The sequence below is a fragment of the Sorex araneus genome, chromosome X (assembly GCF_027595985.1).
Source record: "Sorex araneus isolate mSorAra2 chromosome X, mSorAra2.pri, whole genome shotgun sequence".
NCBI lineage: Eukaryota > Metazoa > Chordata > Mammalia > Eulipotyphla > Soricidae > Sorex > Sorex araneus.
The window spans coordinates 59,359,303-59,372,483 of NC_073313.1; the positions used below are offsets into that span (position 1 = coordinate 59,359,303).

Genomic DNA, 13,181 nt, shown 5'->3' on the forward strand with positions numbered 1-13,181 from the left:
TCCTACACTATCTCCTCTGCTTTTTCTTATCTTCCCTACACTCTGGGGCCAAGATTGATATGGGTATTCTCCTTTAAAACATTGCATTTTCAAATATGGAGAAGAAATGAACAGAAACTTCCTCAAAGAAGAAATACAAGTGGCCAAAGGCACATGAATGAATACTCTACATTGATGATCATCAGGGAGATGTAAATCAAAACAACAATGAGATATCACCTCACACAACAGAGACTGACACACATCAAAAAGCATAAGAACAACCAGCACTGGCATGGATGCCAGGAGAAAGGGACTTTCATTCATTGTTGGTGGGAATGCTGACTGGTCCATCCTCTTTGGAAAACAATATGAGCATTCCTCAAAAAAAATTGAGCTTCCATATGACCCACCACTATGACTTCTTGGAATATACATCCAGGGTGCAAAAACACATGACAGATATGATATTTGCAATTGTATGTTCATTGCAGCACTGTTTATAATATCCAGAATCTGGAAACAACCCAATGCACAAGAACAAACAACTGGCTAAAGAAACTATGGTACATCTACACAATGGAATATTACAGAGCTGTTAGGAAAAAATGAAATCATAAAATTCGCTTATAAATGCATGGAAATTGAAGGTATCATGTTGAGTGAAATAAGTCAGAAAGAGAAGGACAGGCGTAGAATAACTACTAATTTCTGAGATATAAAAAAGCATAGTATGAGACTAACACCCAAGAACAGTAGAATGGTCCATGGTTGGAAACCTTCCTCAAGGGCTCTTGGAGAGGGCAGTTGGGATAGAGAAGAGACCATTATAAGAGAGATCAGAAGAAGAGAGATCATCGCAGCACTGTTTACATTAGCCAGAATCTGGAAAAAACCCGAGTGCCCTAGAACAGATGACTGGTTGAAGAAACTTTGGTACATCTATACAATGGAATACTATGAAGCTGTTAGAAAAAATGAGGTCATGAATTTTGCATATAAGTGTATCAGCTTGGAAAGTATCATGCTAAGTGAAATGAGTCAGAAAGAGAGAGACAGACATAAAAAGATTGCACTCATCTGTGGAATGTAGAATAATAGACTAGGAGACTAACACCCAAGAATAGTAGAAATATGTACCAGGCAGTTGACTCCATGGCTTGGAGGCTGATCTCTCATTCTGGGCAACTCAGAGAAGGGAACACCAAGTAAAATGTGGTTGGAGGTGATGCGTGGGAAGGGTGATGTGTGCCGAATGTAGACTAGAGACTGAACGCAATGGCCACGCAACACGTTTATTGCAAACCACAACACCTAATCAGAGAGAGAGAACAAAAGGGAATACCCTGTCATAGTGGCAGTGGGGGGGGGGTGGGGAGATGGGACTGGGGAGGGTAGGAGAGATGCTAGGTTTACTGGTGGTAGAGAATGGGCACTAGTGAAGGGATGGGTTCTCGAACTTTGTATGGGGAAAACATGAGCACAAAAATGTATAAATCTGTAACTGTACCCTCACGGTGATTCACTAATTAAAAATAAATAAATTATAAAAAAGTCATGTAAGCTAAAGTATAGGCCACAAATGCATTAATAAAGAGATAAATTAAAATGTAAAAAAAGACCAGGAGAGACACAACAGGGACAGAATCAGAGATAGGGAGACAGAAGAGAGCACAGCAGCACACACAGGAGTGGAGCACAAAGGAGGAGCCATCCCGATCCGTTTCATACACAGCAGCTCGATAGCACCAAACGCGAGCAGCAAGAGAGAGAGATAGCAGCCCCGAGAGCCCTCGAACATACATTACATCATCCTTCTGCGCGCTTGTATAGTTTTTACATTGGCGTGGATGAAGGAATAAGGAGATCCTCATTCACTGCTGGTGGAAATGTCAACTGGCCCAGTCTTTTTGGAGAAAAAATATGCACATTCCTCGAAGAACTAGGAATTGAGTTCCCATCTGACCCAACAATTCACCTCCTGGGAATATACCCTAAATACAATGTAGAAAGAGCATCTGCACTTCTATGTTCATTGCAGCACTATTCAGAATAGCCAAAATATGGAAACAACCCAAGTACCCAAGAACAAATGAGTGGAAGGTCTGGAGCGATAGTACAGCTGGTAGGGCAGTTGCCTTGCACGTGGCTAACCCAGGTTCAATACCCCAGCCTCCCGTATAGTCCCCCCAAGCACTGCCAGGAGTAATTCCTGTGTGCAAAGCCAGGAGTACCCCCTGAGAATTTTGGGTACAGACCACAACAGAAAACAAAACAAAAGAACAGATTAGTGGTTAAAGAAGCTATGGTACATCTACACAATGGGATACTACACAGCCATCAGAAAAACTGAAATCATAAAATATGCTGATACATGGATGGACATGGAAGAGTGTCATGCTGAGTGAAATGAGTAAGAAAGAGGGGGACAGACACATAGTGATCACTCCCATTTGTGATTATTTGAGAGATATAAAGAAACATAGTAGGAGAGTAATAACCAAAGACAATAGAATTGAAAGCCAGGAAGACTGATCCTTAGTAGAAAATTTGTCAAAATGTGGGGAAGTGTGGTTAGGTCAGAGAAGAAACCATTATATCAATATAGAGTGAGAAGTGGACAAGAACTGGGTGCTGAAAGGAGGTAAAGTGATATTCATTATACTCCTTCAATAATAATATTGCAAACCACAGTTCCTACAAGGAAAAAAGAAAAGTACTTGCCATAGAGGCATATGGGAGGGAGGCTAGAAAAATGGGTACATTGGTGGCAGGAAGTGGACATTAGTGAAAGGATGGGTGCTCTAACATTGTACAACTGATAATCATGAACAACTTTTGTAACTTTATATCTCATGGTGATTCAATTAAAATACTTGTGAAAAAAAGAAAAAGCATTTCCTGCTGGCCATTTAAAGCAGACCCTCCTATTTCCAGGGATTCCATGAGCAGGAGTGTACTGGACTCAAGTGGCTTGGCAGGTTGAAAGGGGGAAGGTGCTGGTCAGGACCAAATCTTTGGCATGTGTATGAGTGAATATGGCTTGTTATATCAGGGGTAAGAAATCTGTTGTTCTTTTATTTCCTTCCTCCATAATCCTTTGTATGACAATTTCCTGGTCTCAATGCATATTGCATGAGGATACCAGGTATTGGCTCCAATATTTCTTTCATTCATTCATTCATGGGCGAGGCATGTTTAACTGAGATGGACATCAATGCTTTGCATGCTGGTGATGTATCGGTAATTACTGGCTTCCACAGGCAGCAGATAAAGCTTCCTTCTGTTGATATTTTGGTTTCCATGACAATGAGGGAATTTTTGCTGGCCTCGGAGAGAAACACAGACTAAAGAAAAGGAGTAACTGAAGTAGCATCAAATTGCATGACTTTATCTTTTCTTAAATTATGGCTGATCTTTGGGGGAAGGTTTTCAGTTTTTCACTGTTAAGTAAGATGTTAGCTGTGGGTTTGTGGTAAAAAGTTTTAATTATGTTGAGGAAATTTCTTTCTCCTCCAATTTTGCTGAGTCTTTTCATCAAAAAATGGGTATTGGCTCTTGTTAAATGCTTTTTATACAGCTAATGATATAATTGTATGGTTTTAAATTTTCCTTGTATTGATATGGTATGTTATGTTGATTACTTGTGCATATTAGAACATCCTCGCATCCCTGGGATAAATCCCACTTGGTCATGGTGTATGATCATTTTGATGTATTGTTTAATTTGATTTGCTTAATATTTTGCTTAGGATATTTGCATTTATATTCATCAAGAACATAGGAGTATAATTTTCTTTTTTAGTGGTTTCTCTGCTTTTGCTATCAAAGTAGTGTTTGTTCTATAGAAACTGGGATGGTTCCTGTTTCTCTGACTTTCTGGAAGAGCCTGAAAAGGATGGAAGTAAGTCTTTAAAGGCTTTATTTTGGTGGGAGACTTTTGATTACCACTTGAATTCCCTTTATAGTAATTGACAAGTTCAGATGTTCTATTTCCACTTGGTTCAGCTTTGGAAGGTTATGAGTCAGAAAACGTATTCATTTCTTCTAGGTTTCTAAGTTCATGGCATAAAGATTTTCCTAGCAATACCTGAGAATCTTTGAATTTATGTGGTATTTCTTTTGACATCTCTCTCCCCTTTCACTTCTGATTCAATTTATCCTCTAGTTCCATTCATGTTGCAGAAAATTGCATGATTTTATTCTTTCTTAGAACTTCATTGTATTCCGTTGTGTCTATATATACACAACTTCTTGATCCATTCATCCCTAGTTGAGCATTTGGATGATATCCATATCTTGGCTGTTCTACTAAGTGTGGCTATGTGTAGTTAAAGAAACTCAAGTGCTAGGGGCTGGAGCACTAGTGCAGTGGGTAGTGCACTTGCCTTGCATCAACCTACCCAGGCTCGATCCCCAGCATCCCATATGGTCCCCTGAGTCTACCAAGAGTGATCCCTGAGCTCAGAGCTAGGATTAATTCCTGAGTACAGGTGGGTGTGACCAAAAACTGGGAAAAAAAGAAAATTGAGTGTTAACAAAAAGACACTTTACTGAACGGGAGAAAATATTTTCACACAATCCATCATACAATCCCTGTTCTTAAAACCTTTAAAAAACATTTATTTTAGTCACCCTGGATTCCCAAACTGCTTATGGCAAGGTTTCAGGGTTTCGTATGTAAAAAAAATTCCCAGTACCACACCCTTCACCAAACTGTGCGCTTTCCTCCACCAATGTCCCAGAGCCCTCCCCTATCATCCTACTCTCTGTGATAAGCTTCCTACCAAAGACCAGTTTTCAGTTTTTGTTGCCTTTAGACATTTGTCATCCCCTTACTATGTTTCTTCATATCCCACATATGAGAGAGTTCATTCAGTCTCTGGCCTTTTCTTTCTGATTATCTTCATTCAACATAGTACTCTCCAGATTCATTCACATAACAGCAAATTGCATGATTTCATCTTTGGTTAAATCCAAGTAGTATTTCATTGTATTTACCACAGTTTCCTTATGCAGTCATATATTCTTAGACATTTGGGTTATTTCCATATTTTGGCTACCATGAGTAGTGCTGCATTGAATCTAGTGTGCAGATGTCTTTCTAAATTGAAGTTTTGGGCCCTTGGAGTGGATGCCCAGAAGTGGAATCTCTGGGTCCACTAGGAAGTAGAAGTGGAACTAGGAACTAGGAAGTAGAAGTTCTAGTTTTTTAGAAATGTCAATAATGTCTTCCAGAAGTAATGGTTCAATTGACATTCCATCTAGCAGTGAATGAGGATCCCTTTTCCCCCACATTCATGCCAATATTCATTGGTTTTGTTCTCTATGGTGTGTGCCAGTCTCACTGGTGGGTGTGAGGTGCTATGTCATTGCTGTTTTGATTTGCATTTCCTGGGTGATAAAAAATGCAAAGCATTTTTTCATATACCTAGTGAACATCTGTATGTCTTCTTTGAGGAAGTTTCTATTCACCACTTCTCCCATTTTTGATGGGGTTGTATATATATATAAAGTTTATATATATTTGTATACATATATATATATATAGTGGACTGGAGTGATAGCACAGCGGTTGGGCGTTCGCCAACTGGAGTTCGATTCCTCTGCCCCCTCAGAGAGCCCAACAAGCTACCGAGAGTATTGAGCCCGAGCAGCAGAACCTGGCAAGCTACCCGGTGCGTATTGGATATGCCAAAAACAGTAACAATAAGTCTCTCAATGACAGACGTTACTGGTGCCCGCTCGAACAAATCGATGAGCAATGGGATGACAGTGACAGATATATATATATATACATATATATATATAGTTCTACCAGCACTTTATGTATCTTGGGCAGTAATCATTATCAGGTGACGGCTGGGAAATATTATCTCCCATCTATGGAATATCTTTTTATTCTGGTCATCTTTTTTTATGAAAAGGTGCTTAGAAGCAGAAGTTTCTTAGTTTGATGTAATCCTATTTGTTAGTTTTTATTTTTAGTATTTGTTTTATATTTTTATATTTCATATTTTAATTTTAATTGTTTTGTTATTTTTGTTTGTATACTTTTAAACTATGAAGTCTGGCTTCATCTACTATAATTATGACAACCTCTGACTTTTTATTTTGTTGTTTTTGTTTTCAGGAACACACTTGGCTCATGAATTACTCCTGTTGGAGCTCAGGGACCATATGGACTGCCAGGATCAAATTTGGCAAATGCCTTATCCACTACACTGCTAATATGACCCCTTACTCCTACTTTTTAAGGAAATAGTTTGCCTGTAAGCTTTTCCTTCACCTTTGATATTGAGCCTGTATTTACCCTGGCTGTTCAGATGTGTCTCTTGTAGGCAGCAGAAAGTTGAGTTCAGTATTCTGATCCATTCTCCCCCTCTAAGTCTCTTTATTGGGGAGTTCAGGCCATTGATACTGTATGAGATTACTGAAATAAAAGAATTTTTTTCCATTGTTTTGTAGTAATAATGGGTGTTTGTGATGTTTATCTTGTCTTTTAAAGCTCTTTTATGCTCTTTCCAAAACTTATTTCAGTCTATGAAGTTTCTAAGCTTTGCTTCTCCATGAAGCTCTGTATGTTTCCTTCAAATATGAATGATCATTCCCCTGACCCTGAAGAACCTCTAATGCAGCACCATTGGGAAGGATGAATAAAGAGAGGCTGCTAAAATCTCAGGGCTGGGACAAAAGGAGATATTACAGGGCCCACTCGAGCAGATCAACGATCAACGGGATGATAGTGATACAGTGATGAATAATGTTCTAGCTGGGTAAAGTGTTAGTGATGTGGTGTTCATTTCACTGAGTTTTCTTTACACTATCCCCCCAATCTGTAGTGGTCTGTAAGATTTCAGTTGATAAATTGGCTGTATCACTTAAGTGATTACCATTGCATGTAAATTCTTTCTTTGATTCCATCAATATTTTCTTCACTGCTTTCAATATTTGACTCTGGCTTTTTAAAGCTAACTCATGAGTATAAATCATTTTTGCGGGACAGTATTTTAGAGGTTTATGTGTGATCAATCACAAAAAATGGGAAGGAGGCCAAACATCTTGGAACAAAGTCGGCCCACTGAAACAGACTTACCCACATTTGACAAAGGAATAGGAGAAGTTCACAGTCCTTAAAAGAAGGCCACTATAAGACAGACCTGTGGATTCTTGCTCCAATCCTCATGCTCTCCTTCCCCAAATAGATGGCTCTGAAACAGTTCCTGTAAAGCTGGAAGTTGGGAAAACCGTGCTAGTTTAAGAAAGTACTGGTAGCAGACATTTGGTCCTTTGAAAGGGGGAGTATGTGACTCTGTGCCTATTTAAAAATTCTTCCTCACTAGAGATTCAATTTGACCATCTTACATTTGAAAGAACAAAGGCATTTGAGGGGGATTGTGAAGGATCTCCCATGCATGTGACCTATCTTCTCATCAGCATTGAATTCCAGGGCAGAGTTGGTGGTGCATGCCCCCGGGGTGCCCATATCAGATGCTTTGGATCCAGGCAGAAAGGACAACACAGAAGCAAGACCAGAGGCCTCACCTGCCAGTATCCACGTTTCTTTGGGTAAGACTGTTCAGTACTCTTAGGATTTGCAGTGGCAGTGCTTTCAGACTGATGTTCGGGGTGCAGCTGTTTTAACAGCCACTTCCTTCATAAGGTATGCTGCTGGTGGGAGACTTTTGCCCACTCAGAGCCTTGAAGACTGCACACCTCAGGCAATGGTCGGCCTTCCACAGTTTTAAGAGGGTGGGTGGAAGCATCAGCTAGCTACTGGCTTCCTGAGCCATCCTGACAACTAAGTCAACGCTCTGAGTCAAAACCTAGTGGCAAGAGTGCATACCTGTGGGTCAAACCTCACCTCTGGCTCCCAAGGTGAATGGGGTAAGCGCTTGCTCCCTAGACAAGGACATGCAGATCCATTCCCCCATAGAGAGCCCCAAGGAGAAAAAAGGTACGTGGACCGCCCTCCAAAGACACGGGGAAGTCTCAGGCATGACACCCACACGGCCCAGACAGGTGTCCTGAGTATGGAGAGGGAGAAAGAGGCCAGGATATCCAGCCCAGGGTCTTCACATGCTTTCCCAAACTCTTCCATGGAACCTGATGCTCGCCCTTTGCAGGTCTCTGCTCTGTGCTTCCCACTTCTCACTGATCCGCGTGCTGCTCCTTGCTCAAGGCAGTTTTCCTGATGGTGCTCTCTCCTGCTTGGCATTCCAGGGTTCATCAGTGCCAGCCATCCAAGGCCAGAGATCTGGTGGCCCAGGAACTTCACGAAGGCAAGTGCAGGACATAGAGCCTGAGAGTCCCTGAGGTCCTAGGCCAGAAGGAGTGCTGAAGCGTTTGCTTCCCAGAGCAATCACGGCACGACCCTGCAGGCAGCGGCTGACCCCCATGTCCTAGCCATCTATTAATTCTCTCCTGGCATCCCACTGAAAGCCGGCACATGGAGAACGATTACGTCCTATGCCATTGGAGAGGCCGCCGTTGGCCAGCAAAGGTGCTGCCCCGAACGCTACCCACCTCTCCTCAAAGGAAGAGGAAATGGGCCCATTTCCTGAAACTACAAATACTCTCGGTAGGTGACATGATCTCAGTGAGGAAAACAGATGTAGAGAGCCTAAATGAATCTCACATCGAACCCATCACGGCCATGCTAGCCAACCAGGCACAAGGCAGCATCCTCAGAGAAGAGGACCTGGCCTGGCACAGAGCTTTCACCTCTGCCCTGGACATCCTCAAAGAGAGAGACGCTTCCAAGGCAACCAGGGCACCAGATGCCCCAGAAGATGGACAGCACCTAGAGCCCCAGACAACAAAGGGCACCTCAGAACAAGCGGCCCCGCATTACACCGTCAAGGGAGCAGCAGGCCTGTATGCATATATACCACCAGGCGTCAGGCTCAGACCGCTGTCTGTCCGTCTGCAGCGCGACCCCGCCCTGGACAGTCTCACATCACAGGTGCCCCCACCGACCGTGTGTACACCCAGAAGACAACAGACATTTTCCCCGCAACAGGTTAGACTGTGTGCAAATGACCCACCTCACTCTGAACGTACTAAGACGGTGTGCAAAAAGAAGAGGGGACTCTTCAGAGTTCTGACCTTGAGACACAAGGTCATGAAGGCTGCAGGCGTGTGTGGGAATCTGCCACCGGGCATCACCCTCAGGTCCCTGTCTGTCCGTCTGCAGCATGATCCCGCTCTGGACAGACATGCGTTGCACAAACCCAAAGCTGCAGTCCTGATTCAAAAAAAAAAAACAAACAAGAATCATCCCCACAGCACATCGGAGTCCACGGAAATCGCACCAGACACTCTAGATATAAGGATCAGGCCATGTGTGACAGGGATAGAGCCCCCTCCAGCACTCTGTCCTTGAGTCATAGGGTCCAGCAGATTGCAGGCCTGTATGTGGATCTGCCACCAGGCATCAGCCTCAGACCACTGTCTGTCCATCTGCAGCACGACCCCGCCCTGGGCAGACTCGCATTGCAGGTGCCCCCACCGACTGTGTGTATGCCCAGTAGACAACAGACATTTTCCCTGCAATAGGCTATACTGTGCGCAAAAGACCCAGCTCACTCTGAACGTGCTCAGACAGTGCACAAAAGGAAAAAGGGACGCTTCACAAAAAAGTATAGTCGAAATGACATCTGCACTTATATGTTCATTGCAGTACTGTTTACAATAGCCAGAATCTGGAAAAAACCCGAGTGCCCTAGAACAGATGACTGGTTGAAGAAACTTTGGCACATCTATACAATGGAATACTATGCAGCTGTTAGAAAAAAGGAGGTCATGAATTTTGCATATAAGTGGATCGGCATGGAGAGTATCATGCTAAGTGAAATGAGTCAGAAAGAGAGAGACAGACATAGAAAGATTGCACTCATCTGTGGAATATGGAATAACAGAGTAGGAGACTACACCCAAGAATAGTAGAAATAAGTACCAGGAGATTGACTCCATGGCTTGGAGGCTGGCCTCACATTCTGGGGAGAGGGCAGCTCAGAGAAGGGATCACCAAGTATAATGCAGTCGGAGGCCATGCGGGGGAAGGGTGATGCGGGCCGAATGTAGACTAGAGACTGAACACAGTGGCCACTCAACACCTTTATTGCAAACCACAACACCTAAGTAGAGAGAGAGAACAAAAGGAAATACCCTGCCACAGTGGCAGGGTGGGGTGGGGGGAGATGGTATTGGGGAGGGTAGGAGGGATGCTGGGTTTACTGGTGGTGGAGAATGGGCACTGGTGAAGGGATGGGTTCTTGAACTTTGTATGAGGGAAACATGAGCACAAAAATGTATAAATCTGTAACTGTACCCTCATGGTGATTCACTAATTAAAAATAAATAAATTAAAAAAAAAAGAAATAATCCTGGCGGTACTCAGGGGACCAAACAGGATGCCATGTATCAAAGCCGGGTAGGCCATGTGCAAGGCAAGTGCCCTGCCCACTGTATTATCTCTCTGGCCCCAGATTAACTTATCTGTAGAGAGAGAATTTCAGGGGGTGGGAAGAAACTATTTGTAGGGATTGTATGAAACCTCCTCGTGAAAGCCATTCAGTACTTGCTACTTCAAACCCATGTTATCCCTGGAACATGGGAGTATATGGAGTCTCCCGTGAGATCTTGCTGGCTCCAAGTCTCTGCTTGCTTTTTTCATCGCTGGAGAAGCCCAAGCTCTCTTTTGAACACATATTTCCCTGCTCTCTCCCCTCTGCCCTCTTCTATGGTAAGCTTCATTCAAACTCCAAATAATAATAGTGAGTTTTTTGTTGAAATATTGAATGTAATCAAAGTAAAGTGAAAGTAAAGTGAAATTTATCAGTTACACAGATGGGGTTGGGAGCTTGGGAGGTGGGGGGGGAGGTATACTGTGATTCTTGGTGGTGGAATATGTGCACTGGTGAATGGATGGGTGTTCGAGCATTGTATAACTGAGACTTAAATCTGAAAGCTTTGTAACTTTCCACATGGTGATTCAATAAAAGAATAAATTTTGGGGGGGGGCTGGAGCGATAGCACAGTGGGTAGGGCGTTTGCCTTGCACGCGGCCAACCCGGGTTCGATTCCCAGCATCCCATATGGTCCCCTGAGCACCGCCAGGGATAATTCCTGAGTGCAGAGCCAGGAGTAACCCCTGTGCAGAGCCAGGTGTGACCCAAAAAAAAAAGAATAAATTTTTAAAAAAAGAAAAAAGGGATGCGTTAGAGCTCTGTCCTTTCAACACAAGTTCAAGAAAGCTGCAGGCATGCATAGGCATCTGCCATCAGGTAACACCTTCAGCTCCCCGTCTGTCCATCTGCAGCATGATCCCACTTTAGACAGACGCATGTCCCAGCTGTGTTCGGCCATCAGCACGCTCCCAAGGTCAATGCCAACACCATTGCCGTCATGAGACATTTGTCCAGATTTATTATCCCTTCCCACAGATGAACAGTACCAAGCTGCCAAGAGCAAGAAGGGCACCCCAGACTTCACAGCCTTGTATCACACAGCAAAGGAGAACCGTTTGGGGGACTCTGCAGAATTGCCCCCAACTTTCATCGACACGGTAGCCCCAGCCCTGGTCAGAAACGTGCAGAACTCCCAACCAGCAGCCCAGCCTCTCACCTGGGAGCGTGCTCCAGCTGCAGAGAGTGCCAAGAACCCTGGAGAAGGCACCTCGTCTGGCACCTCATCTGTGCCAGTTTGGCAAGGTGCCTCCAAAGCATCCTCCAGCACTGCTCACCCAAGGGTGCCCTCTCTGGCAAGCAGAAGAGGGAAATGGCAAGCCCCCTCATCTCAAGCAGCTCCCCAAGAACCATGTTCTTCCTCTCACTCCCAGGCTACCCACGCCAGCACTGCTGCTGAAGGGGATGGTGGCCAGGAGGCAGGAGAGCCCACGGGCGTGGCTTTCCAGCAGGACCCTCCCACCATCCAGAGAGGCTCGCTGGTCTGGATGAAGTTTCTGCACCACCTGTGCTGGCCCGCAGTGGTGAAGAGCATGTGCAAAACGGCGAGAGTGCTATTGATCGAGGCATGCATGCCCACAGAAAGGAGGAGCATTCAAGTTCCTCATCGCAGACTGAAGCATCTGGACTGCAGAGAGAAAGAGACCTTAGTGATGAGGGCCAGCAAGCAGTACCAGCACGCTGTGAAATGGTGATTGTCACTGGTGGCCCAGTACATAGAGGTGCGTGCCCACAGGTCTTTCCGAGGCTCTTTCTTGGCCTTCTATTCCACCGACGCCAGCTCTTCCACCAGGAAAGCCATCAAAGACTGTGATGGCCCAAGCAGCTTCCCAGAGGTGCAATATGCCAACCTGGAGGACTGGGAGGAAGAAAACAAATGGCTGGGTGGGATGCCCCAGTGTAAGAAAATTCTCCCTGGGGCTGGAGCGCTAGCACAACGGGTAGGGCATTTGCCTTGCACGCAGCGGACCCGGGTTCGATTCCCAGAAACCCATATGGTCCTCTGAGCACCGCCAGGAGTAATTCTTGAGTGCATGAGCCAGGAGTATACCCTGTGCATCGCCAGGTGTGGCCCAAAAAGTAAAAGAGAAGAGAAGAGAAGAGAAGGGAAGGGAAGGGAAGGGAAGGGAAGGGAAGGGAAGGGAAGGGAAGGGAAGGGAAGGGAAGGGAAGGGAAGGGAAGGGAAGGGAAGGGAAGGGAAGGGAAGGGAAGGGAAGGGAAGGGAAGGGAAGGGAAGGGAAGGGAAGGGAAGGGAAGGGAAGGGAAGGGAAGGGAAGGGAAGAGAAGAGAAGAGAAGAGAAGAGAAGAGAAGAGAAGAGAAAAGGAGAGGAGAGAAGAGGAGGAGAGGAGGGGAGGGGAGAGGAGGGGAGGGGAGGGGAGGGGAGGGGAAGGGAGGAGAGGGGAGGGGAGAGGGGAGGGGAGGGGAGGGGAGGGGAGAGGGGAGGGGAGGGGAGGGGAGGGGAGGGAAGAGGGGAGGGGAGGGGAGGGGAGGGGAAAGGGGAGGGGAGGGGAGGGGAGGGGAGGGGAGGGAAGGGAAGGGAAGGGAAAAGAAAAGAAAAGTAAAGAAAAGAAAAGAGAAAAGAAAAGAAAAGAAAAGAAAAGAAAAGAAAAGAAAAGAAAAGAAAAGAAAAGAAAAGAAAAGAAAAGAAAAGAAAAGAAAAGAAAAGAAAAGAAAAGAAAAGAAAAGAAAAGAAAAGAAAAGAAAGGAAAGGAAAAGTCTCCCTGACCGCATGA

General features: G+C 44.7%; 1 protein-coding gene across 1 annotated transcript; it reads left to right on the forward strand.

The window, feature by feature from the left end:
• Positions 1-8,428: 8,428 nt before the first annotated feature.
• Positions 8,429-12,142, forward strand: LOC129399731 (PWWP domain-containing DNA repair factor 4-like). The gene is made up of 2 exons (XM_055121090.1): positions 8,429-9,116; positions 11,427-12,142. The coding sequence occupies exons 1-2, from the start codon at positions 8,429-8,431 to the stop codon at positions 12,140-12,142; spliced, it is 1,404 nt and encodes a 467-aa protein (XP_054977065.1).
• The last annotated feature ends 1,039 nt before the right edge of the window (positions 12,143-13,181 follow it).

Excerpts from the sequence above, each read along its gene's own strand:
- LOC129399731 (XM_055121090.1), top strand. The coding sequence starts at position 8,429 with ATGGAGAACGATTACGTCCTATGCCATTGGAGAGGCCGCCGTTGGCCA. Across the intron at positions 9,117-11,426 it reads CAAGGTCATGAAGGCTGCAG|ATGAACAGTACCAAGCTGCC; the intron begins GCGTGTGTGGGA and ends CCCTTCCCACAG.